This window comes from Macrotis lagotis, chromosome 5 (assembly GCF_037893015.1).
Source record: "Macrotis lagotis isolate mMagLag1 chromosome 5, bilby.v1.9.chrom.fasta, whole genome shotgun sequence".
NCBI lineage: Eukaryota > Metazoa > Chordata > Mammalia > Peramelemorphia > Peramelidae > Macrotis > Macrotis lagotis.
In genome coordinates, this window is record NC_133662.1 from 68,924,977 (window position 1) to 68,944,743 (window position 19,767).

General features: G+C 34.3%; 1 protein-coding gene across 1 annotated transcript in view; it reads left to right on the forward strand.

Moving 5' to 3' along the window:
• Nucleotides 1-19,767, forward strand: part of LOC141523842 (interleukin-1 receptor-associated kinase 1-binding protein 1-like) — a 30,776-nt gene that overhangs the window by 1,417 nt on the left and 9,592 nt on the right. The window contains exon 2 of the mRNA XM_074237356.1: nucleotides 15,948-16,013. Within this exon, the coding sequence (XP_074093457.1) occupies nucleotides 15,948-16,013 (66 nt within the window). The remainder of the gene's footprint in view (nucleotides 1-15,947; nucleotides 16,014-19,767) is intronic.

Below are 19,767 nucleotides of genomic sequence, written 5' to 3' on the forward strand. Positions count from 1 at the left end.
ACAAAATCTGCAAGTCCTAAAAATAAAGATTTAAAAATAAAGACAAATCCAGATGCTCCATTGTTTCCATGGCATCCATTGATCTCAGTTGAATGGGATGGATGAGAGAGAAATCATTCAATTCATTCAATTCAATTCATTTTAAAACTTTGTGGTTTTTTTTTTAATTTTTTAAATTTCCAATACACATACCCAGGGAAGTGAGCATTGAAATGTGGAGTTGTGGGCTGATTGGGAAAGTCTTTGCCTTTCCATTCTGCTTCAGTCTACCTGGGCAGAGGGAGCAGCCTTACCTAAGAGGACTGAAATGATGGGTCCTGACACCTGCCTTCCTTTAGAAATAAAAAATAAAAATAATGCTTCCTGGTTGTGAGAATCAAAGGTATCAATTTTCAAGTTTCTCTTGGATTGTTTCCAGTAATCTATACAAAATCTGCTTATGTATTGTTTTTAAGACAAGTCCTAAAAATAAAGATTTAAAAATAAAGACAAGTGCTGTCTTACTGTCCAGATACTCCACCACCACTTATTTTTTCCCAGTAGTATATAGTAATTAACTTCTATCCACAGAAGTACAGCCATGCAATATAGGGCATTGAAAAGAGCAATCCCTTCTTTTCTCTACCTTTGTTATCTTATATCTTAAACATTTAACCTCCACTGGACCTCAGTTTTCTCCTCTATCCTAATTAATCTTAGAAACTCCAGAGGGAGTTACTTCCCACTCCACATCTGGGATCCTACATATAGCTAGAGGTCTTAACTTGAGTTCTTTCTACTAGGAACTTGATAAATAGGCAGAGACAGATTTTTTTATATTTTATTCATTTAACATTATTCAGAGATTTTCATAGGTTTCACCAAACCGCTGGAGAGGTCCATCAAACAAAAAGAAAAAAAAAAGAATTCCTAGTCAGTAGATAAGATAGATTTCTAGTTCATAAATGCTTTCTGCCATCAGTTCTTATTCATATTTCATTTTCAATGAATATTTGCCAGAGGTTTATAAAAGCTTTACTTAAATCATGAACAAAAGCTTGAATTTTGAAGTCCATTTTATTTGTACTTTATACATTCATACAAAAGATAAATATAGAAAAGTAAATTAATGATGAATTTTTAAAATGTTTCATCTCGTTGTATTTAGATTAAGTACCATTTAAAATAACCTACAAAATAGCCAAGAAAGTAACTTCTTAAAAAGAAGTTGACAGGTATATACTTTTACAATTTGTTTCAAATGTTATTTATATTCACTGTATATACAACATTTGCATAAATATGTATTTGAGTTCATGAGAAGTTATCTTCTAGGATATAAAAGTCACTTGGTTTAACCTGCTTTAATTGTATTGAAATTCAATTTTCAGGGAAAGTAAAATGAAATAGTAATCTTCCAATTATCTGTGCTAATGAAGAAAAGCAGTCAAGTGGATAATTCAAAGCAGTAGGTTATCCAAAAAGTCATTTAAATTATACTTTGGAATGGATTATACAAGGTTTTTCAAAGTCATAGGGCACTTTTAAACTTTAGTCATTTATATTGGAATTATTTTTACACATGACATTTAAAAGCACATGTGCCAAAAGTATAGGGCATCTACATTGTAAACACAGGTGTGTACAACATATTATCATTTCACATTCTCTAAGTAAGGCTGTTCCCTCTGCTAAAGTGTACTGGAGTTGAATGAAAAGGCAGAGTATTACAGTATGTTTAACAGTACTAAGGTCCTTATCAGTTTGGACAGGGAGAATTCTGTTGACCTTCATATATGCCCTTTTAAAGATTGTTATAGTACTTACTATCAATTTGCCTTCAGGTTAAAAAAAATTTTTTAGTTAGGACTCTGGCAGATTCCAGCTGTCATGGCATTCAGGAAGAGATATAAGAGAGGAGTCCCAAAATATCATTATTAATTTGTTTTAAGTCAAAAAAAAACTTGATACCTTTGAAACATCTTCCTGCCTTTCTCTCCCTCTTCCAGTTCTAAATAACTAGTATTTGACTGCTGGGGCATCATCATGGTATAGATAGTTTAAATAATCCTTAAAAGCCAGAAGTGCCAAAGTCTTTGGTTCAAAATAATGCATTTTTGCATAACTCTGCTCATTTAGTAAAAAATATTATAATAATAAATATAAGTTGCTCACTGCAATTGTATTTGAGTTCATCATTAGTATACAAAACTAATAGATTTTTAACCAGATTATAGAATTTAGAACTGAACAGGAATTGAGACCATTTAGTCTAATCCTGTCATATTAGCAGATGAGGAAACTGGTATCAGTAAAAATTGTTCAGTTTTACAGCTAATAGCAGGACTGAAACTAGAACTTAGGTTTCCTGATTCCAAATTTAGTTTTTTTTTTTTTCTACTAAACAGTTTAATTATCTCCTAACATAGAGGCATAAAAGTCTATATGTTAAAGAAAACCACAGCCCATAGGACAACAGGAGACTGGAAACTTGTAGCTAAGACCTACAACTTCTAAGTAGTAGACATGGGAGTTTTAACTAACTAGAATCATTATTTTAAAAACTGGAAAAGACCTTAAAATATATAAGGTCCAAGCCTCTCATTTTATTAATACCTGAGATCTGAAAAGGTTCATTTAGAATCAGAAATCTAGAACTGGAAGAGGGGCACCAGGGATCATCTAGCCCAATTTGCTCTTTCCTACAGATGAGGAAATTGAGTCCAGAGAGGTTGAATTGACTTACCCCTTCTTTGTAGGTTACTTAGATAATAAGAATAAGAACTAAAATTTGACCCCAGACTGTACTGTGCTATCTCTTACTAATCAAGATATTCTTTTGCTTACAGAGGAAGGAAATAAAATACTCTTCTGATGATAGGCTGAAAAAGATTTCCTGACTGTTCACATCTATTTTGTGTGTGTGTGTGTGTGTGTGTGTGTGTGTGTATTCTTTTTTCCTTTTTTTTTTACTTAAATAATACTTGGGTGTTTTTTTTTCCAATGACATATAAAGACTATTTCAACTTTGATTTTTGCAAGATTTGAGTTCCAAATTTTTCTCCGGCCCCAAGACAGCAAACAATCTAATAATATAGGTTCTACATGTACAGTAGGGTGAGCATATTTCTATATTAATCATGTTATGAAAGAAGAATCAGACAAAAGAGAAAAAAACAAAATAAAAAGTGAGAATAGTATATTTTGTTCTGCATTCAGACTCCATAGTTCTTTCTTAGGAGCCTCATAATATCCCCCTTTTTGTGTATTATTTCATTATTTATTTCTCTTAAATAGGTTGTAAACTTTTTTGATGCTGGGGAGGGAACTCTTATCATTTTTTTGTTTACTCAGACTCACCAGCTTAGTAAGTTGAATGAACATAATAAGTATTCAATTCATTCATTCTTTCTGCAGCCATATAATATGTGCCTGGTTTATGCAAAGCATTGTACTGACTCAGTTGTTACAAAAATGAAAAAAAGTTCTCACCCCATCACCACATACTCACACAGCTAGATGGTACAGTGGGTAGTCAGGAAGTCTTTTCTTCCTGAGCAAGTGAATTTATCCTGTCTGTCTCAGTTTCCTCATCTATAAAATTAGCTGGAGAAGAAAATGGCAAAGCACTCCAATATCTTTGTCAAGAAAACCCCACATGAGCTCTCCCAAATGGCTATAAAACCATGCATACCTTTTTTACCAAGGGATAGATAACTCCAGAGGAGAAAATGAAGCTGATAACTTCATACATTTGTCCCTCAAGTCCAATTCACTGGCATGTCATGGTATCACATTCTCTGATGTCATAGTTCCCTTCGAGAACAATGGTTAAACAACAACTAGATCTGTATCCTAAAGAGATTAAAAAAAGAAGAGTATATATGTACAAAAAAATTTAATGATGGCAAAGAATTGAAACCGAGATGATATCCCTCAGTTGGGGAATAACAATATTGTATATGATTATGATAGCATATTCATGCTATTAGAGATGCTGAGGAGAGGGGCGGCTAGGTGGCGCAGTGGATAGAGCACCGGCCCTGGAGTCAGGAGTACCTGACTTCATATCCGGCCTTAGACACTTAGTAATTACCTAGCTGTGTGACCTTGGGCAAGCCACTTAACTCCACTGCCTAGCAAAAAACCTAAAAAAAAAAAATGCTGAGGAGGGCAAAACAGACTTCCAAGAGCCATGATGGTGAAATGAGCATTAAATCTCCATAACTTTCCCATGTCTACCTCCCAACTATCACAAAATAGCACCTTCAAACTAATTCTAGAATAATAGAACTAGAAAAGAGACAAGTGAAACAATCTTTTAACCCAAGAAACTTGTAAGATCAACAAGAAAGGTCTGTCTTGGTCTGGTAAAAGGGGAACTCAGGAAACATCCCAGCAAGCCAACAGCGAACTCCACCTCAACAAACAAACAGGATATCCTGAGCCACAGTGGAGCAGGCAAATGCCTTCACAAAATCAGGGGAACAGGCAGGGTTTCCAACTCCAAGAACAACTGCTTCAGAGTAGTCCTGAGCAAACAGGCAAACTAGTACTTAAGCAAAGCCCCAGGCAAACAACCCTGAAAGTGCACATAAGCAATAAGCAGCAAGCAGCCATTAGCTCAGGGTTCCCTCCAATGGTCAGACTGCCAGGTGTAACAGTGTAGCCCCCAAGGAAATAGAGAAACATCCCATTGGACTTAGCACCAGATATGTGCAGTAGGACCCCGACTCAGCACCAAATAAGCTGCCAGATTCTTAGAGCCTTCAGCATATCCTCTCAGTACAGTACCATACATCAGGGTCCCCCATGGGCTGCAGGGCAGCAGCATCAAGAAAACAGCCAGGTCCTTCAGCCCCTGCCACAAGAAGTCTGAGTCAGTGTCCCTTCCATCCTGGGAGCAGAGCTCAAATTCAAAAGAAAAAAGACCAAATAAGTAAACAAAAAGAAGATTAAACAAAATAATCTGATCATAGAAAATTAATTATGATGACAAAGATCAAGACACAAAGTCAGAAGATGACAACGATGTCAAAACACTTAGGAGCAAAACCGTCCAAAGAATGAGCAGTGATCTCAAGCCCAGAACTCATGGAAGACCTCAAAAAAGAACTTAAAAATCACAAGAAAGGTAGGGGGAAAATTGGGGGGGGGGGGGAATGAGTAATGGAAGAAAATTATGGAAAAAGATTCAACAGCTTGGAAAAGAAAACTCCTTAAAAAGTACAAATAGTCAAATAGAAAAAAAAATACAAAAACTAATGGAGAAAAACAACCTCCTTAAAAGTTAGAATTGGACAAGTAGTTACTAATGACTCTGTGACACCAAGAATCAATCCAACAAATTCAAAAGAATGAAAACTACCTCGTGGGAAAAACAATTGACCCAGAAAAACAAGGAGAGACAATGTCAGAATCATTGGACTTCCTGAAAGCCATAATTAGCAGGAGGACTTGGACAGCATTTTTCAAGAAAATCCTGGATCCTGATATCGGAACCAGAGAGCAAAATAGACATTGAAAGAATGCACTAATTACTTCAGGAAAGAGATCCCCAAATAAAAATTTCAAGAAACATAGCCAAATTTCAGAACTATCAGGTCTTGTAGTTGGCCAGAAAAAAAAAAATTCAAATATTGAGTAGCCACAATCTGTATTTAGCAGCTGTAACATTAAAAGATCAGAGGTCATTGAATATATATAAAACATACCAGAAGGCAAAGGAGCTGGGACTACACCCAAGAAAATCATATAGCCTAGTAAAATTACACAGAGAATTAAAGGGAGGAATTGGTCATTAAATGAAATGGAAGGATTTCCAGCTTTCATATGGAGAACCACAGAATGAAACTAAAATGTAATTCGATCTCCAATATCAAGACCAAAGAGAAGCATAAACAGATAAAAAGGGAAAAGAAAACATAAGGGATTCAAAACAGCAAAACTGTTTATATCCCTCTATGGAAAGATCATATATGTAATTCTTAAAAAATTATACCACTGATAGTGTAGCTAGAAGGAATATATATATAGAGGATAATGGGTATAAGGTGATTTTGAGGGAATGACAAAAAAGTATACCAGGTACAGCAGGAAGGATGCAGCAAATTAACGTGAAGAGGGCAAAAAGCCTATTATAGGGGAGGGGGGAAAAAGGGAAAGGGTGAGTGATGCTCATCATTTGAACATTACTTTCATCAATATTGACTCTTAAGAGGGAAGAATATACCCAGTCAATTGAATATAGAAGTCTATCTTTCTCAACAGGAAATTAGGAGAGGAGGAGATCAAAAGGGTGAAGGGGACTGACAGAAAATAGGGCAGACTGAGGAGGCAGCAGACAGAAGCAAAACACTGGAGGAGGGAAAGAGTGAAAGGGGAGAGAGTATAAACAGGATGAAAAATAGGATTAAAGAAAATACACAGTAACCATAACTCTGAATGTGAATAGAATGAACTCTCCCATAAAACAGAAGCAGATAGCAAAGTGAATCAAAACCCAGAATCTTATGTTATTTACAAGAGGAAACACTTGAAGCAGAAAGACATACATGGACTAGAAGTAAGGGGCTGGAACAATTATGCTTCAACTGGTTAAAAAAAAAAGCAGGGAAAGCAATCCTGATCTCATACAAAGCAAAAACAAAAATAGACCTGTTTAAAGGGACCGAGTGGTATGGCATCTAGATTTTTAGAGAAATTCAGTAAGTTACCAGTTCGTGATCAAACGAGATAGCATTACAAAAGGTAAAATAATTTTGTTAAATGTGCAACCAAAATTAGAAGGGAAGCAAAAATCTGAGAAACAATCTTCAGAGCAAGTGATTGATAAAATGCCTCAATTCTCAAATATATAGAGAATTGAACCATTAAAAATATGAACCATTTCCCAATTGATGGTCAAAACAGGTACTTTTCAGATGACATATGAAGTGCTCTAAATGATTTTTGATTAGAGAAATACTTATTAGTTTGAATTACACATATCTATCAAATTAATATGACAGAAAAGTGAAATGAACAATGTTGGAGAGGATGTGGGAAAATTGGGACACTAATACACTGTTGGTAGAGTTATGAATTGATCCAACCATTCTGGAGACTAATTTAAAACCATAGCCAAAGGACATCTAAACTGTGCATACCCTTTGGTCCTGCAATACCACTACTAGGTCTATCTCAGAGATCATATAAAAGGGAAAAGGGACCTACATATGTGAAAATAAAGCAGTTGTTTTCATAGTGGCAAAATATTGACATTTGAAGGATGTCCATCAATTGAGAAATAACTGAACAAGTTGTGATATAGAAATATAATGAAATGCTATTCAGTAAGAAATGATGAACAGGCATATTTCAGAAAGACTTGTAGGAACTAATTCAAAGTGAAATGAGCAGACCTGGGAGAACATTGTATAGAGAAACAGCAATATCGTACAATTAACTGTGAATGACTTAGCTATTCTCAACAACACAATGATACAAGTCACTTCTGAAGGACTTAGGATAAAAAATACTATCCATCTCCAGAGAACGAACTGCTGGAATCTGAATGCAGATCAAAGCATACTTTTTCTTTCTTTTTTTTCTTGGTTTTTGCTGCTTTCTTTCACAATATGACTAAGCTGGAAATATATTTTGTATGATTGCCTATGTATAACCTATATCAAATTGCTTCCCTTCTCACTGTGAGGGGAGGGAGAGAATTTGGAACTCAAAATTTTACAAAAATGAATGCAAAAAATTGTTTTAATGTGTAATTGGAGGGAAGGAATAAAATAGTAAATAAAGAAAAAAGAAAACCCCAAATGGGGTCATGAAGAGTCAAAAACAACTTGAACAACAACATAAATACAAAAATATGTACATACATTTTTATGTGTGTACATATACTCTCCAAAAAGCTTTTTCATTCTCCAGGGCATATAATCTAAAAAGAGTTAAGTAAATAAAAGATAATTTAAGTAGAGAGTAAACACTAGCAAGTAGGGAGAAAAAAGCTAGGGATCCTAAGAGATATGGACATAAGGAGGGGGACTGAGTTTCAGGCATACCTGTGAAAAGACATGAAGTTAGAGAAAGTTGTGAAATTTGGGAAAGGCTAGGTATGGCAAGAAAGGCTAGTTAGGACAGTTTCGCTGGATCTTAAAACATGTAAGGGAAATAATGCTAAATCTGGAAAGATAAGAAGCATCATATGTTTTAAATGATTTTATGAATTTGTATTTTGTCCTGAAGGCAATAGGATAAAACCATTGATGATTCTTAGGCAAAAAAGTAACATGATCAGCCTGGTGCTTTAGAAAGATAAATTTGGCAGCTAGGTGAAATGTGCATTATAAAGGGGAAAGACTAAGAAGTTGGGATACCAGCTCAGATTAAATGTATTTTTTTAATTGAATCAAACACATTTCCTTCAGTACTTAAAGAAGGAATTCTAATAGCATCCATACTAATGATTCTTGGGGAGCAAACACTTTCATCAGCAGCAATAACAGTTATAAATTTGGTTTTATTTGGTTGGTACTGGGAAAATTTTATTTGATATTTATTGGGACTTAGGTGGTAGTGACGGCAAGGAAAGGGTAGGGAAGAAGAATCTGATGGTTGTAATTTCTTGTGGCCTTATAGCAAGGGCTCTAGGGTTCTAAGAGCATCATCACTTCTCATAGCAGTTGGAGGGCATAAATGACCATTCTCACTTAACAACAACTTAGGAATTGATTACAATCACTTACTGATTTATTTTTTAAATAACTTTTTATTGAAATCTTTTGGGTTTTACGTCATTTACATTTCCATAAGTAGATATAATTCTCCTACAATATAATCCTACTGATTCTTATTTATGCACTAATAAAGTACCATAGTAATAATCCATTACATTCATATACTTATCTTGTTTAGCCATTTCCATTTGATAAGCATCCACTTTACCAGTTCTTTGCTATATTTCATTTTGTTGCTACTTTTATACTCATACCAACTGTTACTATAAATATTTTGATGTCTAGGAAATTACCCCTTTTCTTTTTACAAGTCTTTCTTTTGATCTGCTTTTGAGTAGAAGAGGAGAGAGTCAAGGTAGGTATATGTCAGTAGAGGGATCTCTAGATTAAAGGTTATGAACATTTTAGTCACTTTCTTATAGTTCTAAAACTTCCAGCTTGGCTGAATAAATTCACAGCTCTCCCAAAAGTACATTAGTATACCTGTCTTTCCTCAATCCTTCCAATTTTAGGATTAACTAGGTGGCACAGTGGGTAAGAGTATGAGGCCTGGAATGTAACCTTAGACACTAACTTTGTAACCCTGGGCAAGCCATTTAACCTCTGTTTGCTTTAGTTTCCTCAACTGTAAAATGAAGATAACAGTACCTACTTTTCAAGGTTGTTGTAAGGATCAAATGAGAATAATATTTGTATAGCATTTTTTTCTATTAGCCACCTCCCACCATTATTAACCATTTCTATTTTTTGACTTCTTTTCTAATTTGCTGAATTATTAGGTGAAACCTCAGAGGAGTTTTGATTTGTATGTCTCTATGGAACCTTCTTTTATTTGGTTGTTAAAAAGTTTTCAATTCCTTTGAAAATTATTTGTCCACATCTTTTGACCATTTTCCTATTAGAGAATGACCTTTTTTTATTTATTTCTGTTACTTCTTCCAATATCAGTTATCAGCAGAGACTGAATACCTCCTTAGCTAAGCAGCATTTATTTCTTTTCTGCATAATCTATTCAATTTAACATAATCAAAAGTATTTGTTTTCTTTATTTCCTAATTACTTCTTTGGTTAAGAATTTACTCTATATTTACAAAGGTTACATGATTTGATTGTCTTTTAATTGTTTGCTGATATGATGCTTAATATTTGTCATATAAGCATTTTAATTTTATTGTATATGATAAAAAACAGCATTCTCTAGTAAAATAATTTATGTAATGCTTTGCAGATACAAAATATTTTGCATATATTTATTTGATTACTTTCATGGTACTAATAGTAATACTACTAAAATAAGTCTATGAAGGAGAAAGTAAAAAATGTCTTTGTATACAAACAAAAAGGTTCCAAGAAGTGAAATGACTTTTCCAATCTATAGTGAAGAGAGAGAGAGAGAGAGAGAGAGAGAGAGGTGGAAGTTCAATTAGGGAATAGAACCCAGCTCTTCTGATAACTAGTCTAGCAGCTTTGTGGTACAATGGATAGAGCACCAGTCAGGAGAACCTGAGTTCAAATGTGACCTCAGACACTTGACGCTTACTAGCTATATGACCTTGGGCAGGTCATTTAACCCTGATTGTCTCTCGAATTCAGGGCCATCTCCAGTCTATTTGGCCACTGGACCTTCAAAGAGACTGGTGACTTAGCACATTTCCCACACCCCCATTCAAATCCAATCTGTATGCTTGTCTGGGCATCACATCCCTTGATGTCATAGTCTTCTTTGAGAATGAAGGACAAGCATCATCGTTATCATCATCACCACCTTTTCCATAGACCAGCTTCAGAATTTTTTTGCTGCTTTATTTATTAGCAATAGAACTGTAATCTCAGCACAAAATATAATGTACACTACTGTTTGTACCAACATTTGACATTTAGAACATGATACCTTGCAGTTTTATTGATCTTTTTAATGTATATATTTCTTTCTGTAGATGATAAATCTTTGTAAGTCAAAGACTAAATATTGTATACTTTGTATTCCCTAGTTTGTTTCACAGTACCTGTGCATAGTAGGATCTCAGTGAATATTTGCTGATAATGTAGCTATTTAGTTTTAATGTAGGATTATAGTTCCAGATTATTTACCAGTATTATTATTATACTATGTAGTCCCCATTGTCTACCTAAAAAACTAGAAGGCAGATTGGAAAAAAAAAGTTTAATATATGCCATGTGGGCAGACATCAAAAGTAAAGCTTATCTTAAGGTGCTAAAGACAAATTTGTTCCTGGGGCTCTCATGATTAAAATGATAGCTTTTCTAGGAGAAAATTAAATGAACAGCAGACTCAAGAACTGAAGTTAAAAAACTCTACTTTGATCTTCTTAAAGCTTATTCTGATTAAAAATTAAATGGCTAACTCCTTGAAAATTTGCAGCCATAAAAAAGAAGGAAAAAATGCTTTAAGTAGGACATATGAACCAAAGAACTTAGTAAATGGGTCATGAATATTAAAAATTATTTCCAGTAGTCTTCCTCTGAAATTTTTTTAAATGCTAGATTTCCACCCCAACATATATTAAGGCACACAGTTTAATCAAATAGGTGAAAATCTAGATAGCATTTTCTCTATAAAAATTTAGAATAGGCCCCAAAACCACAAGATGGCAGTGTTCTTAAATATATAAAGCCTTTAAGAACTGAATTTTTTCAAATAAGATCAATTTTTATACATAACATTATATTATTTGTGCCACATTTTATACATACCATTATATTAAAGTGTTTGTTCATTGAACAAAAATTATTTAAGATGTAAATAATTTTCACAGTCTGTTAAAGATAAACTTCTTTTATCACTTCTCCTTAGCTATACTGATCAAAAGCCAGTTTAAAATGACAATTTAAAGAAGCTAAAAGTTTCTTTAATGGTTAACTTTAAGCTTTTACATAAAAAATAACTCTCACACTAGTCAAGTAACCTTCAAAAATAAGTGACAGAAGTACAGTGGTTGCTATAGTAGCAAAAGTAAGCTTTATCCTATGTAGCCTTGTGCTTTTTTACTTTCTAAAGAAAAGTGTGCTTGTATGTGGTATGTTTAAATTTTTAACGCCTAATAGATGCTGGTGCAGGCCACTAAAGTAGGGAGAACACTAGAACGTGAGAAGGAACAAGCAAAACTACAGAATTCTAAAAACAGTACCATTTCAATACAGCATTAAAGTATCATTAAAAACAAAATCTAAGGGTGGCTAGGTGCACAGTGGATAAAGCACTGGCCCTGGAGTCAGGAGTACCTGGGTTCAAATCCCATCTCAGACACTTAATAATTACCTAGCTATGTGGCCTTGGGCAAGCCCCGTTTGCCTTGCAAAAGCCTAAAAAAAAAAAAAAAAAAAATCTAGTACTGTACCAAATTTGAAAAGCAATTAAAATTGCTTTAGGTTATTTTCAGTTTAAAAAATGTAAAATAATACATCTCAGATTTGCTATTCTCAAGGATCTCCTTTATCAGTTGAATTTTTGATTTTTAATCCTTAAAATTTTTTATCTTCATAATAGCTATTTGCTATTATCTGTTTTCCAAAGAGATCCCCTTCCAAAAATTAGATGAGAAGCCCTTGCCATATTTTTTTTTCATTTTGTGTATTTTAGTCCCTCATTTACAACTTTTCCATCAAGGTACAATAAATGTTTTCCTATCAAGGATACTAATATGATAAAAACTGGAGAGAGATCACAGTATATTTTACAAATATAAAGAGCAACTAAATATTATCCTTTTGTAGATGTTGCTAATTTAATAAAAGAGAACATAGATCCTGTGACTATCCAGGTGCATTTAGCTAGTAATATATTTATTTCATATTTACATATATGAAATACAGTAAACATGGGTGGCCTAAGATCTGGACCCAGGCAGATAGAAAAACATTCCAGTGGCAGTTCTTAATCTCCAGGCACTACCATTTGGCCTGGGTCTTCCCATTTGTTCTGCAGCTAAAATGTCTTTAATGTGAAATCCCCTGTAGCTAATATGTGAGTTCCTTGAGAGCAAAGACTGTCCCTCAGCACAGTGCTTGGTCATAGTGTTTATTCAATGTCTTTTCACTCATTCATAATTATAAGAGATTGTAGATAGTTCCATGAAATTGTTATCTAAATACATTAGCATAAAATAAAATTTTTAAAAATCTATAAAAAAAAATAGGGGGTAGCTAGGTGGCACAGTGAATAGATCACTGGCTCTGGAGTCAGTATGACCTGAATTCAGATTCAGCCTCAGATACTTAATAATTAACCTAGCTGTGTGACCTTAGGCAAGTCACATAACCCCATTGCTTTAAAATAAAATTTTAAAAAATCTATAAACTAATTAGCAGTTTAGTCTAAGGTAATAATAATCTGAGTCGGGCAGCTAGGTGGCGCAGTGGATAAAGCAATGGCCCTGGAGTCAAGAGTACCTGGGTTCAAATCCGCCCTCAGACACTTAATAATTACCTAGCTGTGTGGCCTTGGGCAAGCCACTTAACCCCATTTGCCTTGCAAAAAAAAAACCCTAAATAAAATAATTGATTAATTAATTAATAGCAATCTGAGTTGACCTAATTTGTTCTTGTAATCTTAACTATTCTTTGATTAAGTTCAATGGTGTATTAATTATAATTGATGATGCCTGAAGAATTATATTTGCTTCTTTTTGAGATGAAGAAAAATGTGATTGCCTCAGCCACTATTATTTAAAAACATTACAGTTAATGCAGTCATTCACCTACCACATTGTAATTGGCTGAATTAGGACTCAGATTTCCCTGACTCTAAGCTTTGCACTTTCTCCATTGCACCACCTAGCTGCCACATAAAAACAATTGGAATATCCAGAGGCAGAAGACAGTTCATACCCTCAAGTTCATAATCTAATTGAGGAGACTACATGCAAATAAATATGTATCAACAAGCTATTTGAATAATAAGTAATTAAAAGAGTACATATTAGAACTAGAAGGGGGATGCAAAAGGTTTCAGGTAGAAGATAAACTGAGTCCTAATCTTCCTTCAGGCACTTAATAGCTATGTGATCCTGGACAAATCATTTAACTTCTCTCAGCCTGTTTCCTCATATGTAAAATGGAAAGAATCTAGCCAACTATGTCACTGGGTTGATATAAAGATCAAATGAGATATAATGTAAAGGGCTTTGCAAATCTTTTTATTTCTTTTTTTTTAAAGGTTTTTGCAAGGCAAATAGGGTTAAGTGGCTTGCCCAAGCCACACAGCTAGGTAATTATTAAGTGTCTTGAGACCGGATTTGAACTCAGGTGCTCCTGACTCCAGGGCCGGTGCTTTATCCACTGGTGCTTTATCCACTGTGCTGCCACCACCACCTAGCCACCCCATGGGCTTTGCAAATCTTAAAGGCTATGTAAATGTTAGCTATTATTTGTTGTTGTTGCTGTTACCAAACTCTGCTGAAGTATAGTAGCATAACCCAGCATGTTAATAATCAAAATGTGTATAGCCCCAAAGATAGTCTTCTTGATTTTGAATATCAAATTCACTCTTATCTGAGAGCATCTTTCCCCTGCCTCCAGAGCAAGAGAGGGATGTTCAAAGAACATTGACCCCTCCAGATCACTTCTAGTTTCCATATATTCTCACTTCAGTAACAGCAAGTTTGAAGATACTGATTAAGAATTTCAACCTTTTTCAAAACAGTTTGCAAGTATAATACAAGGAATCTCATTGATATGGGTATTCCTTCTAATAATGTTGATCACGACCACCCATTCTAACCTTCCTATCCTGTATTAAATATTTCTGGCAATATCTTCATATAAATTCCTCACAGAATCCACCTAACTACAATGGTTTTCCTGACATTGAGTGACCGTAAGTTTTCCCATTCCACACAACTAGCCCATATTTTTTCCTATTCAAACCTTTTTTCTGATCATATCCTTTTACACTATTTTTAATGTGATTTTCCAATATTTTTCCAATTACTATAAAAATAGTTTCCAACATTAATTTTTTGTAAGATTTTAAGTTCCTCATTTTTCTCCTTTAATTCCTCCTTCCCCTTGGCAGTGAATAAACTTATATGGGTTATACATGTACAGCTGTGTTAAATATACTTCCATATTAGTCATGTTTACACTATTTTGTTTACATACTTGTTAGTAATATGTTGCAACCTGCTCACATCCATCAAGCACAAATCTTTAACTTAGTTATTTAGAGACTATTTCATTCTTCAGATTTTAATGGTCCACGACTTATAGTCAGATATTGCCACTGAAAGAGCATTGATATTTAGGCCTTTATTTCCAGGGAAAAACTTGGGAATATTAAAAGAATTATACAGAGTCCCCAGAGGAAATCCAGCCCAAGCTCCTCATGCTATTGATTCTGGATCCAGTTCACTGTCCAAGCTATATATACCTTTGCACAAGCTCTGTGGATTGTCCCTCCATTTTGCATATATTCCCTCATTTTTTCCTAGGGTTAGGTCAAGCTGTCTTGAGAAATTATGGGTCTCATGTAGGAGTTTCTGCAGTGTTTTAATTAATGCAATAAGCACAGTGTAATTCAAATCATACTGATAGACCACATCATCCAGAGGGACTTCTTCAATTTGTGTGTGGATGTCTTCTATAAGAGTGACAACACCTTTGTATTCTGCCTCATTTGTTATGAATTATTGATATTGATATTGATATTGAAAGAGTTAGGCTTGTCTTCCTTTAGGAGGCCAGTCTGCTCTTGGTAAGTGTGATCCCCCCAGGTAACTTCTCATGATCCTAAAGCTTTCCTTACTGCTCATCTTCTCATGGCAGCTACTATTGCTGCTGCTAATCTCTCTCTTCCCTTAGTTTCTACTAACTGCTGCTAATCTCTCTCTCCCTTAGTTTCTACTAACCACAGCAATACTTAAATAAATCTTTTTGTCCCTAAAAAATTTATCAGAGAGTTATTATAGTCCTGTTCCCTTTTCAAAGTGCCTATAGTATTATTTTAACATTTGTATTGGAGACATCTTGTTAAAGGAGAGCCTTTAAGGCCCTTGAGAAATTTTTGTTGGACAGTGAGACCCAGAAAAGCTAAAAGTTGGACAACTCCTGCTTTAAGGCATGGTTTTCTTTAATTTTGCTATTCTGCTCTTTCTTAGTGTTGCATAAAATATTGTTCATAGTCTTCCATTGCCCTTCATAAGATTTTAGAGATATATTTAAACCAGTGTTGACCTTTTATTGGCTTTAAGAAATATACTGTTTTACTTTCTGTTTCAGGCAGAAAATATAACTGTGACAAAGGATTTTAGTAGAATAGAAAATGCTTATCACATGGAAGCAGAGGTATGTATTTATCACATCAGATAATTGAAAACAGCATGACTTTGTGGGGGCAATTTGTCATTTATTTTTATCCTCAAACCTAATTTATAAAGGAACAAAGTTATGCATGATATTGAGAAAAGATTTTTTCTCTAAATCATTTATGATTTGGTTTATTTAGGAATTTAAAGGAAATTTAATGAGTTTATTGGAGGGAAAAGTTTTTGACATGAAATCAAAAAGATTGGAGGAGATTGGAAAGAAGCAGTTGATTGCAGTATTTTCTCCTAGGCAGCTAAAAGCACCATGAAAGAAATTTATTTCATCCATAGAAATGGTAGAACGCATGTCGTTTATGAAAGATTGGAGGACCCTTTGATATGTTTTTATTTCACAATATAATTTCATTGTCCCATGGTAAGTTAGGAATCCCTTAAGAGAAATAACTTTTGTAAAAAGAAGAATAGAATGAAAACTTTTTCAGGACTTTAAGTTAGATTCACAACTTCCCATTTTTCCCAGAAATTTTTCCATTTTTTAGGACCCATTAATGCATTTATGTGTCCAAGGCTTTAAGAACAAAAATCATTTTCTAGTCATAATTAAAACACAATACCAGTGACAGCTTCTAATCCTCTGAGAGTAATTTTAACTTGATGTACAAGCTAGCATAGTGTCTGTGCTTCCCCCCTCTGGGCACAGGAAACTTGCTGCCCAGACTCTTGCAGGCAAGAAATCAAAGTTTTAGAGCTAAAAGAGAGCTTGAGAAAACAATGTGCATATCCTACAGGCACGTAGGGTGCAGGCACTCTTATTTTATGTAGGAAGTTATTGAACCCTGGAAGGGTAAGTGAATTAAGACCAAGTTCAGGAGTGTAATCAAAATTTTCAGAATACAGATAGTTTAAAATTTGCAAAGCATGATATTAGTTTGAATTACTGAGGGCTAATATAATTCTCATGTGAGAACTATCTCTTGGCATCTAAGTATTTGCACACTCTAAGTGCACACTCTAAGACAGTTATTTCAAATATTGTGTTGTTCCTATACCTATTTTTGAAACCACAAAGATTTTTCATGGTACTCATGAATATGAATGATCTCTTGGTTTATATTAAAAAGCAAAGTCTAAGATCCTAGACTTAGAGCTAGAAGGGACCTCATAAGCCATCTAATTCTAGTCCTTTGATTTTTCAAAGAAGGAAACTAGTACCTAAGGAGATTAGCTTTATAGGCAGGATTTGAATTCAGGTCCTCTGACTTACAAGAACTAGTGCATTTTTACTCTGCCAAAAGAGCATTGTACTTTTGATTCTGAAGATGTAGATTGCTTAATATCTGTGAGACCTTCCAGCAAGTCACATAACTCTCCTGGGCCTCATTTCTTCATAGGCAAAAATTAGGAAGTTATATTAGATAACATCCAAAGACCTTTCTAATTCTAAAGTCAAGATCCTTCCTTTCTGATCCCACTTTATGCCATTAAAATCATCAATGGTCTCCTAAACAGTTTTCCTGCCTAGACTTTCTCCTTCCAGTTCATTCTTCACATAGCACCTTAACTGTCTTCCCCAGCCTTTACTTCATTATGCCACTAGAAAGTAGAGACTAATTTGATGATTTTTCAGCATGAAGAAATTTAAATTTTCATTAGGCCCTTCATAATGTAACTGAAACTTTCTAGTTTTTCTTGGTGCTTCCCTATATGAATATTCTGGTCCAATCAGGTCAATCTCTTCACTATCCCTCATGCTTTTTCAGTCCTCCAAGACTTCATTCACATCATTCTTGTATTCATTCCCTACTCAAAGCATAAATTCTCTCTATAAAATTTCCTGAAACCTTCCTCTCTCCAGTCAAGTCCTAAACCATCCTTTAAGATATCTTGCAAATGGTTAAGTATTCTGCCTAAAGGTTAAAAAGGATGGAAGACCTAAAAATGGTCAGTAAAGGATAATTTTGAAATTTTTATTTAAAAGTTTAACAATGAGAGAATAGCTTGAGAGAATAATGGGGTCAAGGGAAATGTTTGTTTTAAAGCTAGTAGAGAGCTGAACATTTTTGTAAGAAACGTACTCTCCAGGAAACAGGGAAAGAGTATCAATAGAACAAGAGGCAGGCAATAAATGATTGGGCAAGTTTTAAAAAGATAGAAGGGAAAGGAAGAAATCAAAGCACAAGTAGAGGAGATAGCCTTGGCAAGAAAATACACTATCTTAACTCTGCAACTTAAGTGAAAAACTTAAAAGAGGATAAAATGAATGAATTTGTAAACATTTTTTTTGAGGTGTGGGGAAAAAGGAAATGAAACTTACATCGGCCTATGTGCCTATCTTTAAAAACTGATTTTTCTTTCCATCTGTCCACGATTAAATTATTTGCTGCCTTGTAAAGTTTTTAAACTTCCAAGTCTTCCAAATTTATAGGAAAACAACAACTTATACAAGACATAGAACAAGGGTTTTCAACCTGGGGTGTGTGAACTTGGTTTTGTTACTTTTGTTTTAATATTTTAATAGCTATTTCAATATTATTGCTTTTACTTATAATCATATGTACTTTATTTTATACATTTCACAATATTATTCTGAGAAAGGGTCCATAGGTTTCACCAAATTGCTAAACAGTTCCATAAAACAAAAAAAGGATTAAAACCTTGGCATAGAAAGTTCAAAAAGGATGCCTTTGAACTTTTTAAAATATAAATGTTTGTGATATACATATTGCTGAACTTCATACTTCCTTTGGTTTTAGAAAGGGGCCTGAATTTGAAGAAAAAAGAGCAGAAACAGCAACATACCCCCCCACACACTCTGTTGGGAGCCCTGCTGCCAGCAACCCTTTGTATTTCCAAAGTAACCACTTCTACTGCCTTTAAACCATACTAAGGGGGATGCAAAAACAAAAACAAAAAAAGCTTTCCTCAAGCAACCGAATCAATTTTAAAAGTTTTTCTTACGCTTACAATATATAGCAGCTTTGACCATAGTGATAGTGGAGGAAAATTTAGTGAATTTTTTTTAAAAGAACTTGTCAGTTTTTAAGATTGATTAGAATTTTGATAGCCACAGTTGTCAAATTCAGAATATGTGGGGTATATCTTTATAAAGATCAATGTTTGGATTTCTGAACAATTTTTTTTAACTTCAGACTTGGTTTCTTAGTCACCAACTTCATTAAGTTAAATCATTGCAAATTTCTAGGCAAAATCAATTATGAAAAAGGTTCATGTTTCGTGCAAATAGAAAGCAGTTTCTCTTGGGCCTAGTTTTACTAGTTCTACTAGTTTTAAGGGAATGAACTATCTTTTAGTAGTATACTAATTCTTTTGGTCTCCTGATAAATTTAAAGAGAAAAACTATTCTCTTTTTTGCAAACCACCTTGAGGATTTTACATGCCTCTCCCTTCTCACATAGGAACCAAGAACATCATGAATCTTTTGTGTGTATGTGTGTCCTTTTTTTTAAGGAATATTTTATTTATTTTGAGTTTTACAATTTTTCACCCATTCTTGCTTCCCTCCCGCCACCCAACATCATGAATCTTTAAAGCAACTTTAGTGAATTTGGAAAAAGTATGGGGGTGTAGGTGTGATTTTGTTTGTAATCAAATTATTTTAAAAGTTTTTATCCGGGGGCGGCTAGGTGGCACAGTGGATAAAGCACTGGCCCTGGAGTCAGGAGTACCTGGGTTCAAATCTGGTCTCAGACACTTAATCATTACCTAGCTGTGTGGCCTTGGGCAAGCCACTTAACCCCATTTGCCTTGCAAAA